Source organism: Nansenia antarctica (assembly GCF_963989245.1).
Source record: "Nansenia antarctica genome assembly, chromosome: 4".
NCBI lineage: Eukaryota > Metazoa > Chordata > Actinopteri > Argentiniformes > Microstomatidae > Nansenia > Nansenia antarctica.
In genome coordinates, this window is record NC_137689.1 from 3,764,256 (window position 1) to 3,779,332 (window position 15,077).

A 15,077-nucleotide genomic window follows, 5' to 3' on the forward strand; every position below is an offset into this window, starting at 1 on the left:
CCATTTATAGGCGACCCCGGAGCAATTAGTGGTTTAGTGCCTTTCCCAGGGACACATAAGGTGTCTGCACACAGCGTGCGATTTCTGTTGCGCGTCAACGTTCCATTTTGAAGTTTGAATGGAAGTCTATGAGAACATACAACAGAAATTGCATCGCACGCTGTGTGCATTGGGATGCGATGTTTTATGATTTTCTCATAGACTTCCATTCAAACTTCAAAATGGAACGTTGACGCGCAACAGAAATCGCACGCTGTGTGCAGAGCCCTTTAGACACGTGGCCCACTGGGGGATTCGGACCGCTGCGAGCTGCCAACTTTGCGATCATTAGACGCCGGCTCTACCCACCGCTGCCCCCCCCCCCCTCCATTTCCTGCAGCCAGTTTACATTAGGGATACAACCTCAGCAGATATTTTCAAGTCAAGACTAAAATTCCATCTTTTTAATATTGCCTTTAAATTACTAAATAATTCAATGATGATTATATCATGATTAAAGCACTTTGGGCTGCAACGTTTGCAGGAAAAGTGCTACACAAATAAAAGTTATTATTATTAAAGTTATTATTAGTGTGTAAAGCAGCAGGCCAAAGGACAGTTGGTAAAGTCAAATGTAGTGATTTGAATTATTCTCTCTCGCAGACGCCAAGCGTTTGATTGGCAGAAGGTTTGAGGACGCTGTCGTCCAGTCAGACATGAAACACTGGCCGTTCGAAGTCATCAGCGACAGCGGGCGGCCCAAAGTGGAAGTCGAATACAAAGGAGAGACTAAGAGCTTCTACCCTGAAGAGATCTCGTCCATGGTGTTGGTCAAGATGAAGGAGATTGCAGAGGCCTACCTTGGAAAGGTGGGTGTGTGTGTAATAGATTGAGTTCTTTTTTTCAAACGATTAATTTATTAGATTGCACCTCTCTAACCATTTTTCTTAAATACATTTCTGCAGACTGTGTCGAACGCTGTTGTAACAGTACCAGCGTACTTCAACGACTCTCAGCGTCAAGCAACCAAGGACGCTGGGACGATCTCCGGTCTGAACGTCCTGAGGATCATCAATGAACCAACTGCTGCAGCTATCGCTTATGGCTTAGATAAGAAGGTGAGATCCATGTTGTTTGGAGGTCAGAAGAAGATAAAGAAAAATAGAAAAATAGAAAAATCACAACTTCCTTTAAGGGTTGTCTCACCAAGTCTAACTCCATAGTGAGAAAATCTGTCCTCTCCTCAATTCCTCTTCAGGTTGGGGCTGAGAGGAACGTCCTCATCTTCGATCTGGGTGGCGGCACTTTCGACGTGTCCATCCTAACCATCGAGGACGGCATCTTTGAGGTCAAGTCCACAGCTGGAGACACTCATCTGGGCGGAGAGGACTTCGACAACCGCATGGTCAACCACTTCATCGCAGAGTTCAAGCGCAAGTACAAGAAGGACATCAGTGACAATAAGAGAGCTGTTCGCCGTCTCCGCACCGCCTGTGAGAGGGCCAAGCGCACCCTGTCTTCCAGCACGCAGGCCAGCATCGAGATCGACTCCCTCTACGAGGGTGTCGACTTCTACACCTCCATCACCAGGGCTCGTTTCGAGGAGCTCAACGCAGACTTGTTCCGTGGCACCCTGGACCCAGTGGAGAAGTCACTCCGCGATGCCAAGATGGACAAGGGTCAGGTCCATGACATCGTCCTGGTCGGTGGCTCCACACGTATCCCCAAGATCCAGAAACTCCTCCAGGACTTCTTCAACGGCAAAGAGCTCAACAAGAGCATCAACCCAGATGAGGCTGTGGCTTATGGAGCAGGTGAGTCTCTCTGACCGACTTAGGTTTATATATACACACTGTACCAGTTCCCCGCTTTGATGAAGTTTATTCCTGCCATTCGTAGTTTCCACCAGAGGTCGAAAGACCAAAGATGGCACAACACCTTCCTTGGATGTCTGAGCGAATCACAGCAGTACTTTGTAAATTCTATCTGAGGTGTTTCCATGAGTCTAAATCTTCCTGTTTCATCTTCACAGCTGTCCAGGCTGCCATCCTCTCTGGTGACAAGTCTGAGAATGTCCAGGACCTGCTTCTGCTCGACGTCACGCCCCTGTCCCTCGGTATCGAGACCGCCGGAGGTGTCATGACCATCCTGATCAAACGTAACACCACCATCCCCACCAAGCAGACCCAGACCTTCACCACCTATTCTGACAACCAGCCTGGCGTGCTCATTCAGGTGAGAAAGAGGAAACCTTTGTGGCATTTCAGGCCAACATTATAGACCACTTCCCGCTGTGATGAAGTTTATTCCTGCCATTCGTAGTTCCCACCAGAGGTTGTAAAAGACCGAAGATGGCCCAACACCTTCCTTGGATGTCTGAGCGAGATTATAAAATGATTATGTGACTTATCCTCTGATCCTATGAAATGCCTTGCTAACCTTGAGTGACCCTTACAGGTGTACGAGGGTGAGAGGGCCATGACCAAGGACAACAACCTCCTGGGCAAGTTTGAGCTGACAGGAATCCCCCCGGCTCCTCGTGGCGTGCCTCAGATCGAGGTCACCTTCGACATCGACGCCAACGGAATCCTCAACGTCTCCGCTGTTGATAAGAGCACTGGGAAAGAGAATAAGATCACCATTACCAACGATAAAGGTAAACAGTGGAACAAGACGTGAACTATAATACTGCAGTATGACAAATTGTATATTACCGTATATAGAGCTCAGAAGCATGCGGTCAGAATGTAGTTTGTCAAAACTTACTTCCGTTTTCGAAAATTGCTGAAAATCAAACAGCTAATATAAGTGTTGTGCAACATGTAGGCCAGTAGAGTCTTGTACGTTTTCCGGTCCGATTAACTAGCGTTTGATAAATCTTCAAGTTAGTTGGGGATCTCTTGTCTCCATGTTCATTCATTGTGGAAAACCCCCTTGTCAGACCTGTATGGCATCTGATAACTCTGGTCTCCTGGGGTCTTTTGAACGGGGTCTCTCTGGGTTAAACTACAATGTGAAATGAAGGGATTCGTCTTGAACCGGAAGAAATAAATTATTTTACTCCATTTTGATTAAACTACTTCGCCTCTTCTTCTTTTGCAAACGTAACATTGTCTTTGTTTATCTGACCAGGTCGTCTGAGCAAGGAGGACATCGAGCGCATGGTCCAGGAGGCCGAGAAGTACAAGTCCGAGGATGACACCCAGCGCGACAAGGTCTCGTCCAAGAACTCCCTGGAGTCCTACGCCTTCAACATGAAGTCCACCGTGGAGGACGAGAAGCTGCAGGGCAAGATCAGCGACGAGGACAAGGCCAAGATCCTGGACAAGTGCAACGACATCATAGGATGGCTGGATAAGAACCAGGTACACCGATGACCCTTGAAACCCAGTAGGGGTGGCTGTGGCGCAGGAGGTAGAGCCGCCGTCTAATGATCGCAAGGTTGGCAGATCGGCGGTTCGAGCCCCGCCTGGCCACATGTCGAGGTGTTCTTGGGCAAGACACCGAACCCCAAATTGCTCCCAGTGAGCGGGCCCGGCGCCTTGCATGGCAGCTTGCGGCCGTTGGTGTGTGAATGTGTGTGTGAACGGGTGAACGAGAGGCCGTTGTAAAGCGCTTTGGAATAAGGCGCTATATAAGTGCAGTCCATTTATTACCATTCACCTCGAAATTCAGTTTGAGCAAGCAATCAATCCTGTAACCAGGGTTCCCACGGGTCCTTGAAATCCTTGAAAGTTTGTGAATTTGAGAAAAAGAAATCAAGGTCTTAAACGTTTTTGGAAAAAAAAAATATATATTCAAAAATGTTTTACTTAGCTCGTCAACTAATTCTGTCTCAAACTAAGCCGTGTTGGGTCCTTGAATTTGAGGGAATTGAGTCTTGAAAGTCCTTGAAAGGTCCTTGAAAGGAGCTTGAATTTGACGTTTCAGAAGGTGTGGGAACCCTGTTATTAACATGTAGCCTATCTTCTTTTTTTATCAGGTGGCAGAGAGGGAGGAGTACGAACACCAGCAGCAGGAGCTGGAGAAGGTGTGCAACCCCATCATCACCAAGCTGTACCAGAGCGCCGGGGGCATGCCAGGGATGCCGGGCGGTATGCCAGGGGGGATGCCAGGGGGCTTCCCTGGGGGCTTCGGTGGGGCGGGGAGCGCCCCCACAGGAGGCGGGTCCTCTGGGCCGACCATCGAGGAAGTTGATTAAACAACATTAAACAACACGATGCTCTTTCTCCTCCCATCAGTATGAAGCATGCTGCCCAGATGCCCAATCAGTAACTCATAATAGCTGCTATGTTGTTGTTTTTTTGTTGTTGTTTTTTTTTACCAAAGTTTTTATTCAAAGAGTACATATACACAATAATATTACACAGAGCAGCATACACACATATCACAGATAACTCTGTTTTTTTTGTTTAGTTTTTTTCCTAAACATGAATACCAAATAAACCCCCCCTCCCACCAATCCCTAAATAAAAATAAACAACGAATTGCACTCTTGAAAATAACCTATACAGTACAGAGAATCATTAAATAAAAATGCACTTTAAATCTGTATTACCAAAGTCAGGCTATATGAACCTATATAAATGAAAATGTAAAAATGTTTTTAAAACTTGAAGAAATGGGCTGTTCTGTCAGACTGTTGCTTCAAGGAAGAAGTGGTTGTCTGTACATTGAACCCTGGTGAAGAAATTAGTATTGTCAAATAGGCCTCTACTGTTTTTTTTATTTATTTGTTCCCTCCTGCTTTCTAATACAGTGTGATTTGCCTGAAGAAGGTCTATGACCTACAGCTCGCAATAAACATGTTTTTTGCACAGATTTAAGTGTGTGGATGCTGGTTTTTTGCACTCTATTTGATACTCTTCAGCTCCAGCTCAAGTCTGATCACGGATGAGTGGTGGTATTTTCAGTAATATAGTGTGATTTGAAATGTCTTCTACCTACGCAGAGCGAGACACACTTCTCTCCACTGTAATGTTATCTAAATCATGATGGCTCTTACAAATTGATTCCAACACTTTCCTTCTAGTAATAGATTCAGGTGGCCACTGCAACCTTAGCCTACATTATTCTGGGATTATTTTAGCAGACATCACTTGATTTCTTGGTTATGAAACACAGTCAAGTAGAGATAAGTGCTTTACTTAATCTAATCTAACTTTATCTAATTTATAAGACCATATTAAAGCACCCTCGTCTGTGAAACATAGTGGAGGGGTATTATGTATTGGCCATGCTTGGCTTCCACTGAACCCAGCTAACTTGCCATTATTGATGATGGAACTTCTGATGGCTGGGGCAGCAATTCCAATTATTGGAAACGCCTTTGGAGACGGCTTATGGTAAGGAAACGAACATTAAATTCAGGGGCAACAGCTCTGGTGGACATTCCTCACAATTGCACGCTCCCTCCCTCCCTGGCATTGTGCTGTGTGATAAAACAGCAAAAAAAAAATGTGCGTGTCCTTTTATTGTGACCAGCCTAAGGCACACCTGTGCAATAATCATGCTGTCTAATCAGCATCTGGATGTGCCACACCTGTCAGGTGGATGGATTATCTCGGCAAAGGAGAAGTGCTCACTATCACAGATTGGAGAAATGTGCACAAAATGCCTTTTTGACAGAAAAAGTCTTAAATCTTTCATTTCAATTCGTGAAAATGTCGAGCAAAAACAAAAGTATTGAGTTTATATTTGTGTTCACTGTAATTGCAATGCCATAACGAAGACAGCCCACTAGGGGGCAGCACTGTCGGGAAACATTCTCCATCGAAGAAGAAGAATCACTGGAAGAAGACTTCCGGGAAAACGCAGAAACGCGTGGAAGTGACTGGACCCGCCGCAGGTGTGACAGAAGAGAACATTCCAGAAACGGCGTTGACACACGAACATCAACAACAACATTATATTGTTATTATTGACCTCTTATTCGCAGCAACATGTCTGTGATCTCAGAGGAACACGTGACAGGAGGAAACGTGTTCAGGGAGATCGACGCAGATGATGAAGAAAATCAAGTCACCGAGATCGAGAGTCTGTGTATGAACTGTTATGACAATGTGAGTATCTGTCCTCATGTTAAAAACCTCTTCTTATCCACCTCATTTTTCTGGTTTTCTGCTCGAAATGACATGCCCACAGTGAATATAGAATATCTCCACAACCACAAGGGCCTTCATAATGATATTGTTATCAAATGAAAGCTAACACCTGTGGGGTGGTTGTAAAAGTCAGAATCAAAATCTATGTTACGGTGTCAGAGCAAATAGAGCTAGAACATTATAAAACATCTCAAATTCAGTCTCCGCCTAAAAAAAAAAACAGCTTTTACCATTTCGATACGTGGCAAAGTCTCAGACTATCTGTCTATCAGGGGACTGCAGAGAGGAGGATGCTGTCTGTCTATGACTAAGTGCTATGTTGTGGCACTGCCAGCAGGGGGCGTTGCCTCAAAACAACTTATGCCAACCAAACGCAATAGGCTTGATGTGCACCTTGCGTCAGTGTTGCATCGTTCACACAGACTCAGTCTCACTCTGGTGTCATCCTCTGGGTTGCTGTGTTGCAGCACCAGTAGCAGGGGGGTTACCTTACAACAACCAGCACTCGAGTTGAAATAAACATGTTCAAAATCATCCCCCTTCTAAAACTGCCATCCCCCCTTTCCATCCCTTATGTCATTTTGATCAATGAACGTGGTATTACTGCTATTTCAACATTTAGCTTTGCGCATATTGAGTAAAATACTGTGGGCGAGGGAGGGGGCACGCACACATGCAATGACATTTTTACCACCAAGTCACTAACGCTGAAGTCACTGACGCTGAAGTCACTGACGCTATGAGTGTTTTCTCCATCTTCTGTAGGGTATGACACGTCTGCTCCTCACAAAGATCCCTTTCTTCAAAGAGATCATCATCAGCTCCTTCACCTGCGACCACTGCAGCTGGTCCAACACCGAGATCCAGTCAGCAGGTCGCATACAGGACCAGGGAGTCTCCTACACACTCAAGGTCAAGTCGAAACAGGTAAGAAGTCATAACAAAGCCTCGCTGTTATAGTATATAGTTTAATAACTGAATATTCATGAATTCATAAAGATGAATTTCAATATATTACAATATATAGAACAATTGACAAATCAGAACGTAACTCCTGGTGAGTATCTTTCCATTATATATAAATGTATATTTCAACTGTCTGCAAGCAGTAAAAAGGAACTAAAGTAAACTCATTTTTTTCACAATTCCTGAACAGAAATACAGTTATCTGCCATCTGTCTTTACAGGATATGAACAGAGAGATTGTTAAATCAGACAGCGCAACTACCAGAATTCCTCACCTGGATTTTGAAATACCTGCATACACACAGAAGGGCTGTAAGTCTCCACAAACACACACCCTCATGTGTTTCTCTACACTGTTGGTTACAGTATGAACATATGTAACGGAGTTCAGATGATAAACTCACTCCTCAAGTTGAAATACCCTCACCTGCACCTTTTTTTGGATTTTGCTACTTTGTTTGTGGGTGTTTCGGAAGGCGGTCACGTGTGTTAGCAATCCAGAGCACGCAAGCTCAATACTTACATTTGTCAAATTTGGAAGTGATACAAGACATAAAACAAATAACTAAATAACCGCAGCTGCTAGCAGATATGAGATTACGGTTGAGTCATGTGTGCGTGCGGTACTGTGTTCACTTCATAATTCACTTCAAGGCCTCTATCCCTCTTCTCACTCCTTTTCCAGCTCTTTCTACCATTGAAGGCCTATTAGAGAGAACAATCGCTGGGCTGGAGCAAGAACAGCCAATCAGAAAGGTATGAGCTCGGTGCTACCTACCTGCGCTTGTTTTTACTCAACTGGCATGCCGGGTTGGGAAGATTTGTGTTTTTGGAAGCTTTCTATGTGGTGGTACTGATGAGCTAAATCTAGATGTGCTACCCCACTGCTTGTTGTTGTTGGCTAAATCTTGTGTTCTATTGACATCCATTAAGGCAACCGACCCTGAAGTTGCAGAGAAGATAGACGAGTTCATGGAGAAGTTGAGGAAGTTGAAAGATGCTGAAGATGAATTCACGCTGGTGAGTTCAATATGTGTAGAAACATTTGTTCTATCAGAGGATTTAATCTTGTGTGACATTACATTTCTGTCAATATGATGAAGATAGAGGGACAGTAGGTCACTGTTTAAAAGATGCATGTTGTCATCACAGCAGTGGACTACCTCAATGCCACTACTGCGGCAGATAGTAGCTGTGAAGACGTGTGAAGTTTCATCGACTAGAAACTGTGACTGCTTCTCTATCCAGCCTCAATCCCACTGAAACCCAACATCCTTACTCCTGTCTCCCATGAAAGTTCCTAACTTAATTCTGTAGTGAATACTTCCACTATTAAAGCAGACTCACACTTATTCCTGTGAGACTGCACTGCACCCCATGTACGTTACTCTGCGCTGTAGGACAATGCAGTTCTACAAAAGTATCACGATACCCTGCTTTGAAAAGTATCTGGATTGGATACTTGGAGGGCACTGTGTCTTTTTCAGGCAGACTTTCTGAACTTGTCCTCTGAGGTTGTTGTGGTACGATGTGTTGTTGTTCCTCCTGGCAGGTCATAGACGACCCCTCTGGGAACAGCTTCGTGGCGAACCCCGCCGCTCCCCAGAAGGACGAGGCTCTCTCCATCATCCGCTACACCAGGACCGCCGCGCAGGACGCCCGCCTGGGGATCAAGGTGAGAGAGCTGGGTTCACCTAGACAACTCTGGGTTCACCTGGACATCTGTTATGACTGAGGAGCTGTAACCAGGGGGGGTGTTCCATCAACGATGCTAAAGGAAAATCCAGGCTCCACGAAAATCCAGGCTTATTTTGATACATTTATATTTAGCAGACGCCTTATTCCAAAGCGACTTACAATCAAGGTGAGACTTGTGAAAAATATGCCTGGGTTTTCCGTTAGCGACGTTGATGGAATACCCCCCTGGTAATACATTGAGAAAGGTCGTGACTCAGTCTATGAAGTCTCTTGGGTTTAATGCATGTCTAATTATTACAGAATGTTTGAAACAAAACACCCAGCCCCATTGTACTGTTATCCATATCCACAAATTAAACCCTCCTAGCATGACGATATATATATATTTTCTTTTTTCAATTACATTTTTCCACAGCTTGAAGATGAGGAGGAGGAAGAGGAGAAGCCAGCCAGTGATCTGGACAGTATGAGGAACGAGGTGAGATCTTGGATCTTGTGTTAAGATTCTGACAGATCTTTCCCCCAAAAAAATGTCCTTTTGAGTAATTAATCTCCCTTCCCTCCCCACAGGTTTTGCAGTTTAAAACCAACTGCCCAGAATGCAATGCGCCCGCCTCTACAAACATGAAGCTTGTCCGTATCCTTTTGACGAGGTCTGCCTGTCCTCAGTACTGATCCACAGAGAACACTGACGTAGGACGTGTTTGATTTGCAAGTTGTCGTCTTTTCCTATCCTCCTCTCAGAGATCCCTCACTTCAAGGAAGTCATCATCATGGCAACCAACTGTGACGACTGTGGACACAGGACCAACGAAGTACGTTGTTATAGTCCTTTCTTTCATTATGTAGTTGTAGATCTTATGCTAATGGATGGTTCACTCTTTTTTTTCTCTCCTTTATTTCTTATCTAAGGGTCTTCATTCTGTCTTCATTCCAATAGTTGTTTTTAGTTAATTAGTCCTAATAGTGAAAATACCACCGCTCATCCGTTATCAAACTTTGCTGAGGTGCTGGAACTGAAGAGTATCAGTAGAGTGCCAAAATAACAGCATCCGCACACTCAAACACTGTGCAATTTTTTTTAGTTTATTGCAAGCTTTCGGTCATCGACCTTCTTCAGGCATGGGCTATTAGTTAATTAGTCCTAACCTTACACACAAAAAAAACAAAAACGTATTCTGTAATTCATAGGTTACATTATCAACAGACTTATGCTTAGTCAAGTCAAAATACGACTAAAACATTTCTCAGACTTCTCCTTGGTGCCCATATGAGAGCTTACAGGGGTGCAAACTTGTCGTCTTACTGCTAAATTAGCAGTTTTTACCTCAAAATAGGTCATGTGAATCGTGTAGATCTGCAAAAAAAATATCTACCACAGCAGCGGAATTGAGCCTCCCGTTGTGATGGCAGAATGAACCTTTTAACCACTGACCCACTGTATCTGAATGAACACCCTATGTAGTGTTGGTTGAAACGTCAGACAGTAGCTAACAGCATAACTGCTGTATGGATAGAACAATTATCTGACTAAAACAAATCTGTGATTCTTTTAAAAGGTGAAGTCAGGCGGCGCCACAGAGGACCTGGGCACCAAGATCACTCTGCACGTCACCGACCCCTCAGACATGACCAGAGACCTGCTCAAGGTAGCGTCTTATGTTCATCCTTCACCTCTGGTTTCTCTGGGGCCGACTCCGAGGCTGACTCGTTCCCATAGCAACACAGCTCTTAAATCAAGCTTAGCCAGGGGGGAAGGCGGCTAACTTTCTAACCTCAAAATAAGTCAGTCTTAGTTTTTATGCAATAGGCAGTCTTAATTAGACTGGTAATATTATTTTGAGGTTTGAAAGTTAGCCACCTTCTAGGCTAAGCTTGACTCGCTATTCAAGCCAAAATACTGCAATTGGGTGAGTAATCCCCACTGCTACCTAGTTAACTAGAACACTACTTTACATTGTTAGCAGGCTCACAAAACAAGCTGTGTTAGTTGACTAGCGATGTGTCATTGATTTTCAACAACGCTGAAATGTATTCACATTTTTCGAACGAAAAGTCTGATCATCACATCGGATCCGACATGAGGACCAAAGCATTAGAACGTGACACATACGGTTGTTGTCTTTGTGTGTCGTAGGTAACATAGACACGGCTGTTCTAGTGTCAACTGTCACTTAGATCCAACTGTCACTTTCAAATTAACCTCAAGATTCCTGTATATACCCTGGTTACAGTCTGAGACCTGCAGTGTGCTCATTCCTGAGCTGGAGTTTGAGTTGGGCATGGCAGCTGTCAATGGGAAGTTCACCACCCTGGAGGGCCTCCTCAAAGACATCAAAGACCTGGTGAGGCTTCTGCTTCTATAAATACCTGCTGCTAATACCTCTGGCTGACATTGTGTTTATCTGTAGTCTCTCTGGAATTAAGTTCATTATGTTCATCCTTGCTTTGTCCCCCACCCCTTAGATTGTTTCCAAAAACCCCTTCACGTGTGGAGACAGCTCAACCTCAGATCGGACAGAGAAGCTGAAGCAGTTTGGCGAGAAGATTGACAAGGTTTGAGAATAATAATTAAATACTTGAAAATGGCTACTTTTATCCAAAGCGAGTTACATTGCAGTGAATGCAGACACTTCTGTTCTGCGTCTATTCCATGTCATTATTTCTTCACATTGTTTTGTACTTGTTATCAAGCGTTATTGGTGCTTCTATTTGTTCCCTGGTCAGATGGACTTCTACTAATAATTCATTATATATATAGCGCTTTTTCGTGGCTCAAAGACGCTGACAATAATATGGGAAACACAGAAACAACCAGCAACAGATAACATGGGCACATAGAACACAGAGTTAAGAACAGGCACAGGGAACAATTGATTTGTAGAGTTCACTTTATTTTAAAAAAAAGAAGCAATTACTGCGATCGATAACTGCTAATGACTGCTAAATTACTGCAGTGGGTAGAGAGCTTTGAGTATGGCCACATATCATTCATTCCCATGTTCTGCACGGAGAGAGGTAGACATCGGAAAGAGTCAGTTTGCGTTCCAGCCGTGCCGATCCATGATATACGCGCTGAATGGAATGTTGACACATCTTTTCATATTACTCCGTGTTTGTTTATATTACCGATATCGAAGTTACATTCTTACCGTTGCTTAGCAACCGATAAACAACTGTTAGGGCTAGCAACACGCTACAAACTTCTGTTAGAGGGGTAGGGGGTGTTTGTAGCTTTTTCCAAAACAAAGGTTGGACAGGACTGGCAGAGATCTCTTGATGATGTCAGATTGAATGCAGGTCATCCTGATGACATCTCAGATTGGAAGGATTTTGACTTTGGGTCTAAATATCTTCTTTTTTTTCTTACAAAATGGTTGTAGCCTATATACTTATATTATTATTAACGTCTATTTTCATCTTAAAATGTTGGACTACTAGGGTCTATAAGTAAGCTCAAGAAATTGATCAGAATTTCACCCCAAAATCCTAAATGATCCTTTAACTCTGGGGCTCTTTTCTATCTCCAAAACTTTCCAGATCATTTCAGCGGAGCTGGATGTCCACATAGTGCTTGATGACCCCGCAGGTAACAGCTATCTCCAGGTAAGAGGCTAGATATACAAGCTGCGTTTTAAATGCATCTGTAATGTCTGTCTGACACATCAGGTTTAATACCACTGTACTGTCCTCTGATGATTTGAGTACAACACACAATCATAGCTAACTTACTGCCTTGTTATGAATGAAGATACTTGACACACCCCAGGAAGACTAGCTAATGTCATGCTGTTAGCTAATGGGGATCCTAATAAACAACAACAAACATACTTGATACATTGAGTCTTTGATCCCGTCATGTGTCTCTGCAGAACGTCTACGCCCCAGACCCAGACCCGGAGATGACCGTTGAGAAATACACCAGAACCTTCGAGCAGAACGAAGACCTCGGTTTGAACGACATGAAGACAGAGAATTATCAGGAGTAATTAAGGACACCAGTCAAAAGGTGAAAGTTGAACTAGAGGCGTCACAGGAAAGTTAATCTGATTCATGTCCTCATTGAAAGTTCACTTGATTTGCCAGGTACACATTGGTCAAAGCATCTTGTTGTGTTGATATCCGCCTACCACATGTAACATTAGGTGTGATGAATTTCATTTGAAAATGCTGTAATATAAGAAAGCAGAGATGTATACAATTATACTATTTTTGACTCACTGGATCACCCAATAATTAAAATAATTTCTAAATGTAAATGTATAATATTGGTATCTCCAGTTGAATGTGAATTCTGAAGAATGGAATTTACAATTTAAGTTGTCTGAAGGTTATGGAAATAAACTTAAGAATCCATACACTCCTGTGATCTGCTTCTGCTTTCCAATGGCCCTAAATCAAGTGTTTGTAGTTCAGTGACAAGTGTATTGTAAAACACCAAACAACACCACACACATGCTCATCATAGCCATATTTATTTATCTGCGCCCAGTGTCTTTTGTTCATGCGCGCAGTGTGGATCAGAGACTGGAGATGAGGTTCGTGCCCTGTACCAGTACAGGACATTTATTGAAATAAACAATAAATCAAATATGACTTGACCTCAAGACATTACATTGTGTTCAAGCACAACAACTTTATACAGCACTCTACTAAATAAAACGGACCCAATATCGGTCCATATACAAGGGCATCTCCTCTGTATCCACCCCACCCCTCAAATGCGCCACCAAATTTTTTTTGTCCAGGTCCAAGAAATACACAGTAGTGGCGAATTGGGCACAACAATGTTCCTATGAAAAAAGTCAACCTCAATTGCGACGACGTACATTTATGAATTGTCCAGATGGTGTGTGTGTGTGTGTGTGTGTGTGTGTGTGTGTGCACGCACAACGTAGAAACCAATAACATGACGCATCGTCGGTTGTAAGCAACCTAGGGGTGCGTTGCGTTCGTAAACACGCTCTGGAAATCTGACCAGCACTCATGTCCAGCCTCTTGTCCAATCAAGTTCCTCGGTCTCTCCATGACGTCGAACCCCAGTGTGCGCTCCGGCGCTCTCAGAGCGGATTTACGAACCCACAACCCCTAGTAGTATCAGGTAGCGGCGCTGGCATTGAAAAGGAGGCTCTTGTCTTATTATACATAGTGGCAGGCTATTAAAAGAGCCATTGTTGTGAACTTGTGATAAGTGTCCTCTCTCTGTCCCGAGCCACTTATATTACTTGCTCTTGGCGGGTTTCTCAGTCTTCTTGGGCAGCAGGACAGCCTGGATGTTGGGCAGCACGCCGCCCTGCGCGATGGTGACGCCGCCCAGCAGCTTGTTCAGCTCCTCGTCGTTGCGCACGGCCAGCTGCAGGTGCCGCGGGATGATGCGCGTCTTCTTGTTGTCCCGGGCGGCGTTGCCGGCAAGCTCCAGGATCTCCGCGGTCAGGTACTCCAGCACGGCGGCCAGGTACACCGGGGCTCCGGCGCCGACGCGCTCTGCGTAGTTCCCTTTGCGCAGTAACCGGTGGACACGTCCGACCGGGAACTGGAGACCCGCCCGGGACGACCGGGACTTGGCCTTCGCCCGGGCCTTTCCCCCGGTTTTGCCTCTTCCAGACATTGTTGTTGTTGTTGTTGTTGTTATTGAGTCGATTAATACGGTAGTGACAACAAAGTCTAAAAAAAAATTGGCGAGTGTGCGACTAACTGGCGAGCTGTTACAGCGCGTCAGTCTCTGTGTGAGAATGCTGGGGATTGGTATTTGTACGTCGATGGTCCCGCCTGATTGGTCGGAGTGGATGGAAACGCGTGAGCCAATGGGGACAGAGCAACAGTCGCGCTACGCCGTGTGATTGTCCAATAGGAAAGGTGTTCTATTCCACCCTGATTTGCATGGCGACGTTACAAATAGATCACGGGCGGCGTCAGCCACTCTCCCCTCCGCCTGACTGTCATGCATTTGTATCTACATATCTACATATCTGATCGATGCCCACCAGACTCGTAGATCTGATATAGATACTATAATACACCAGACACAGCACTCGAGTTGAGGGGGGATGACACCCCCCTGAAATAAAAACAGTCAAAATCATCCCCCTTCTAAAACTGATATCCCCCCTTTCCATCCCGTATGTCATTTTTATCAATGAACGTGGTTTTATCAATGAACGTGGTATTACTGCTATTTCAACATTTAGTTTGGCGCATATTGAGTAAAATACTGTGGGCGAGGGATGGGCGACACAATGACATTTTTACCAAGTCACTGACACTGAAGTCACTGACGCTGTGGAAAGGCTAAAATTGTCCCCATATGATAAAATCCACCATCCCCCCTGA

General features: G+C 44.4%; 3 protein-coding genes across 3 annotated transcripts in view; 2 read left to right on the top strand and 1 right to left on the bottom strand.

Moving 5' to 3' along the window:
- The window catches only part of LOC308156681 (heat shock cognate 71 kDa protein), a gene marked incomplete at both ends in the record, with an annotated part of 4,777 nt that extends 597 nt beyond the window's left edge, over nucleotides 1-4,180 (top strand). The window contains 7 exons of the mRNA XM_080530082.1: nucleotides 643-848; nucleotides 945-1,097; nucleotides 1,238-1,793; nucleotides 2,012-2,214; nucleotides 2,437-2,635; nucleotides 3,112-3,344; nucleotides 3,962-4,180. Coding sequence (XP_080386208.1) covers nucleotides 643-848; nucleotides 945-1,097; nucleotides 1,238-1,793; nucleotides 2,012-2,214; nucleotides 2,437-2,635; nucleotides 3,112-3,344; nucleotides 3,962-4,180 — 1,769 coding nt within the window. The remainder of the gene's footprint in view (nucleotides 1-642; nucleotides 849-944; nucleotides 1,098-1,237; nucleotides 1,794-2,011; nucleotides 2,215-2,436; nucleotides 2,636-3,111; nucleotides 3,345-3,961) is intronic.
- Nucleotides 4,181-5,817: 1,637 nt separating this feature from the next.
- zpr1 (ZPR1 zinc finger) lies at nucleotides 5,818-13,090 on the top strand. Its single transcript, XM_080530128.1, has 14 exons — nucleotides 5,818-6,041; nucleotides 6,849-7,010; nucleotides 7,271-7,361; nucleotides 7,735-7,805; nucleotides 7,983-8,069; nucleotides 8,602-8,724; nucleotides 9,163-9,225; nucleotides 9,318-9,384; nucleotides 9,492-9,562; nucleotides 10,307-10,396; nucleotides 10,982-11,092; nucleotides 11,214-11,303; nucleotides 12,288-12,353; nucleotides 12,620-13,090. The coding sequence occupies exons 1-14, from the start codon at nucleotides 5,922-5,924 to the stop codon at nucleotides 12,734-12,736; spliced, it is 1,329 nt and encodes a 442-aa protein (XP_080386254.1). The 5' UTR covers nucleotides 5,818-5,921; the 3' UTR covers nucleotides 12,737-13,090.
- A 129-nt stretch (nucleotides 13,091-13,219) lies between these two features.
- On the bottom strand, nucleotides 13,220-14,445 carry h2ax1 (H2A.X variant histone family member 1). Its single transcript, XM_080528369.1, has one exon. The coding sequence runs from the start codon at nucleotides 14,353-14,355 to the stop codon at nucleotides 13,969-13,971; it is 387 nt and encodes a 128-aa protein (XP_080384495.1). The 5' UTR covers nucleotides 14,356-14,445; the 3' UTR covers nucleotides 13,220-13,968.
- Nucleotides 14,446-15,077: the final 632 nt, after the last annotated feature.

Bases quoted from the DNA above. Each gene is read 5' to 3' on its own strand.
- h2ax1 (XM_080528369.1), bottom strand. From the start codon at position 14,355: ATGTCTGGAAGAGGCAAAACCGGGGGAAAGGCCCGGGCGAAGGCCAAG.
- zpr1 (XM_080530128.1), top strand. From the start codon at position 5,922: ATGTCTGTGATCTCAGAGGAACACGTGACAGGAGGAAACGTGTTCAGG. The intron at 6,042-6,848 runs GTGAGTATCTGT...CATCTTCTGTAG, and splicing joins GTATGAACTGTTATGACAAT to GGTATGACACGTCTGCTCCT. The intron at 10,397-10,981 runs GTAGCGTCTTAT...CCCTGGTTACAG, and splicing joins TGACCAGAGACCTGCTCAAG to TCTGAGACCTGCAGTGTGCT.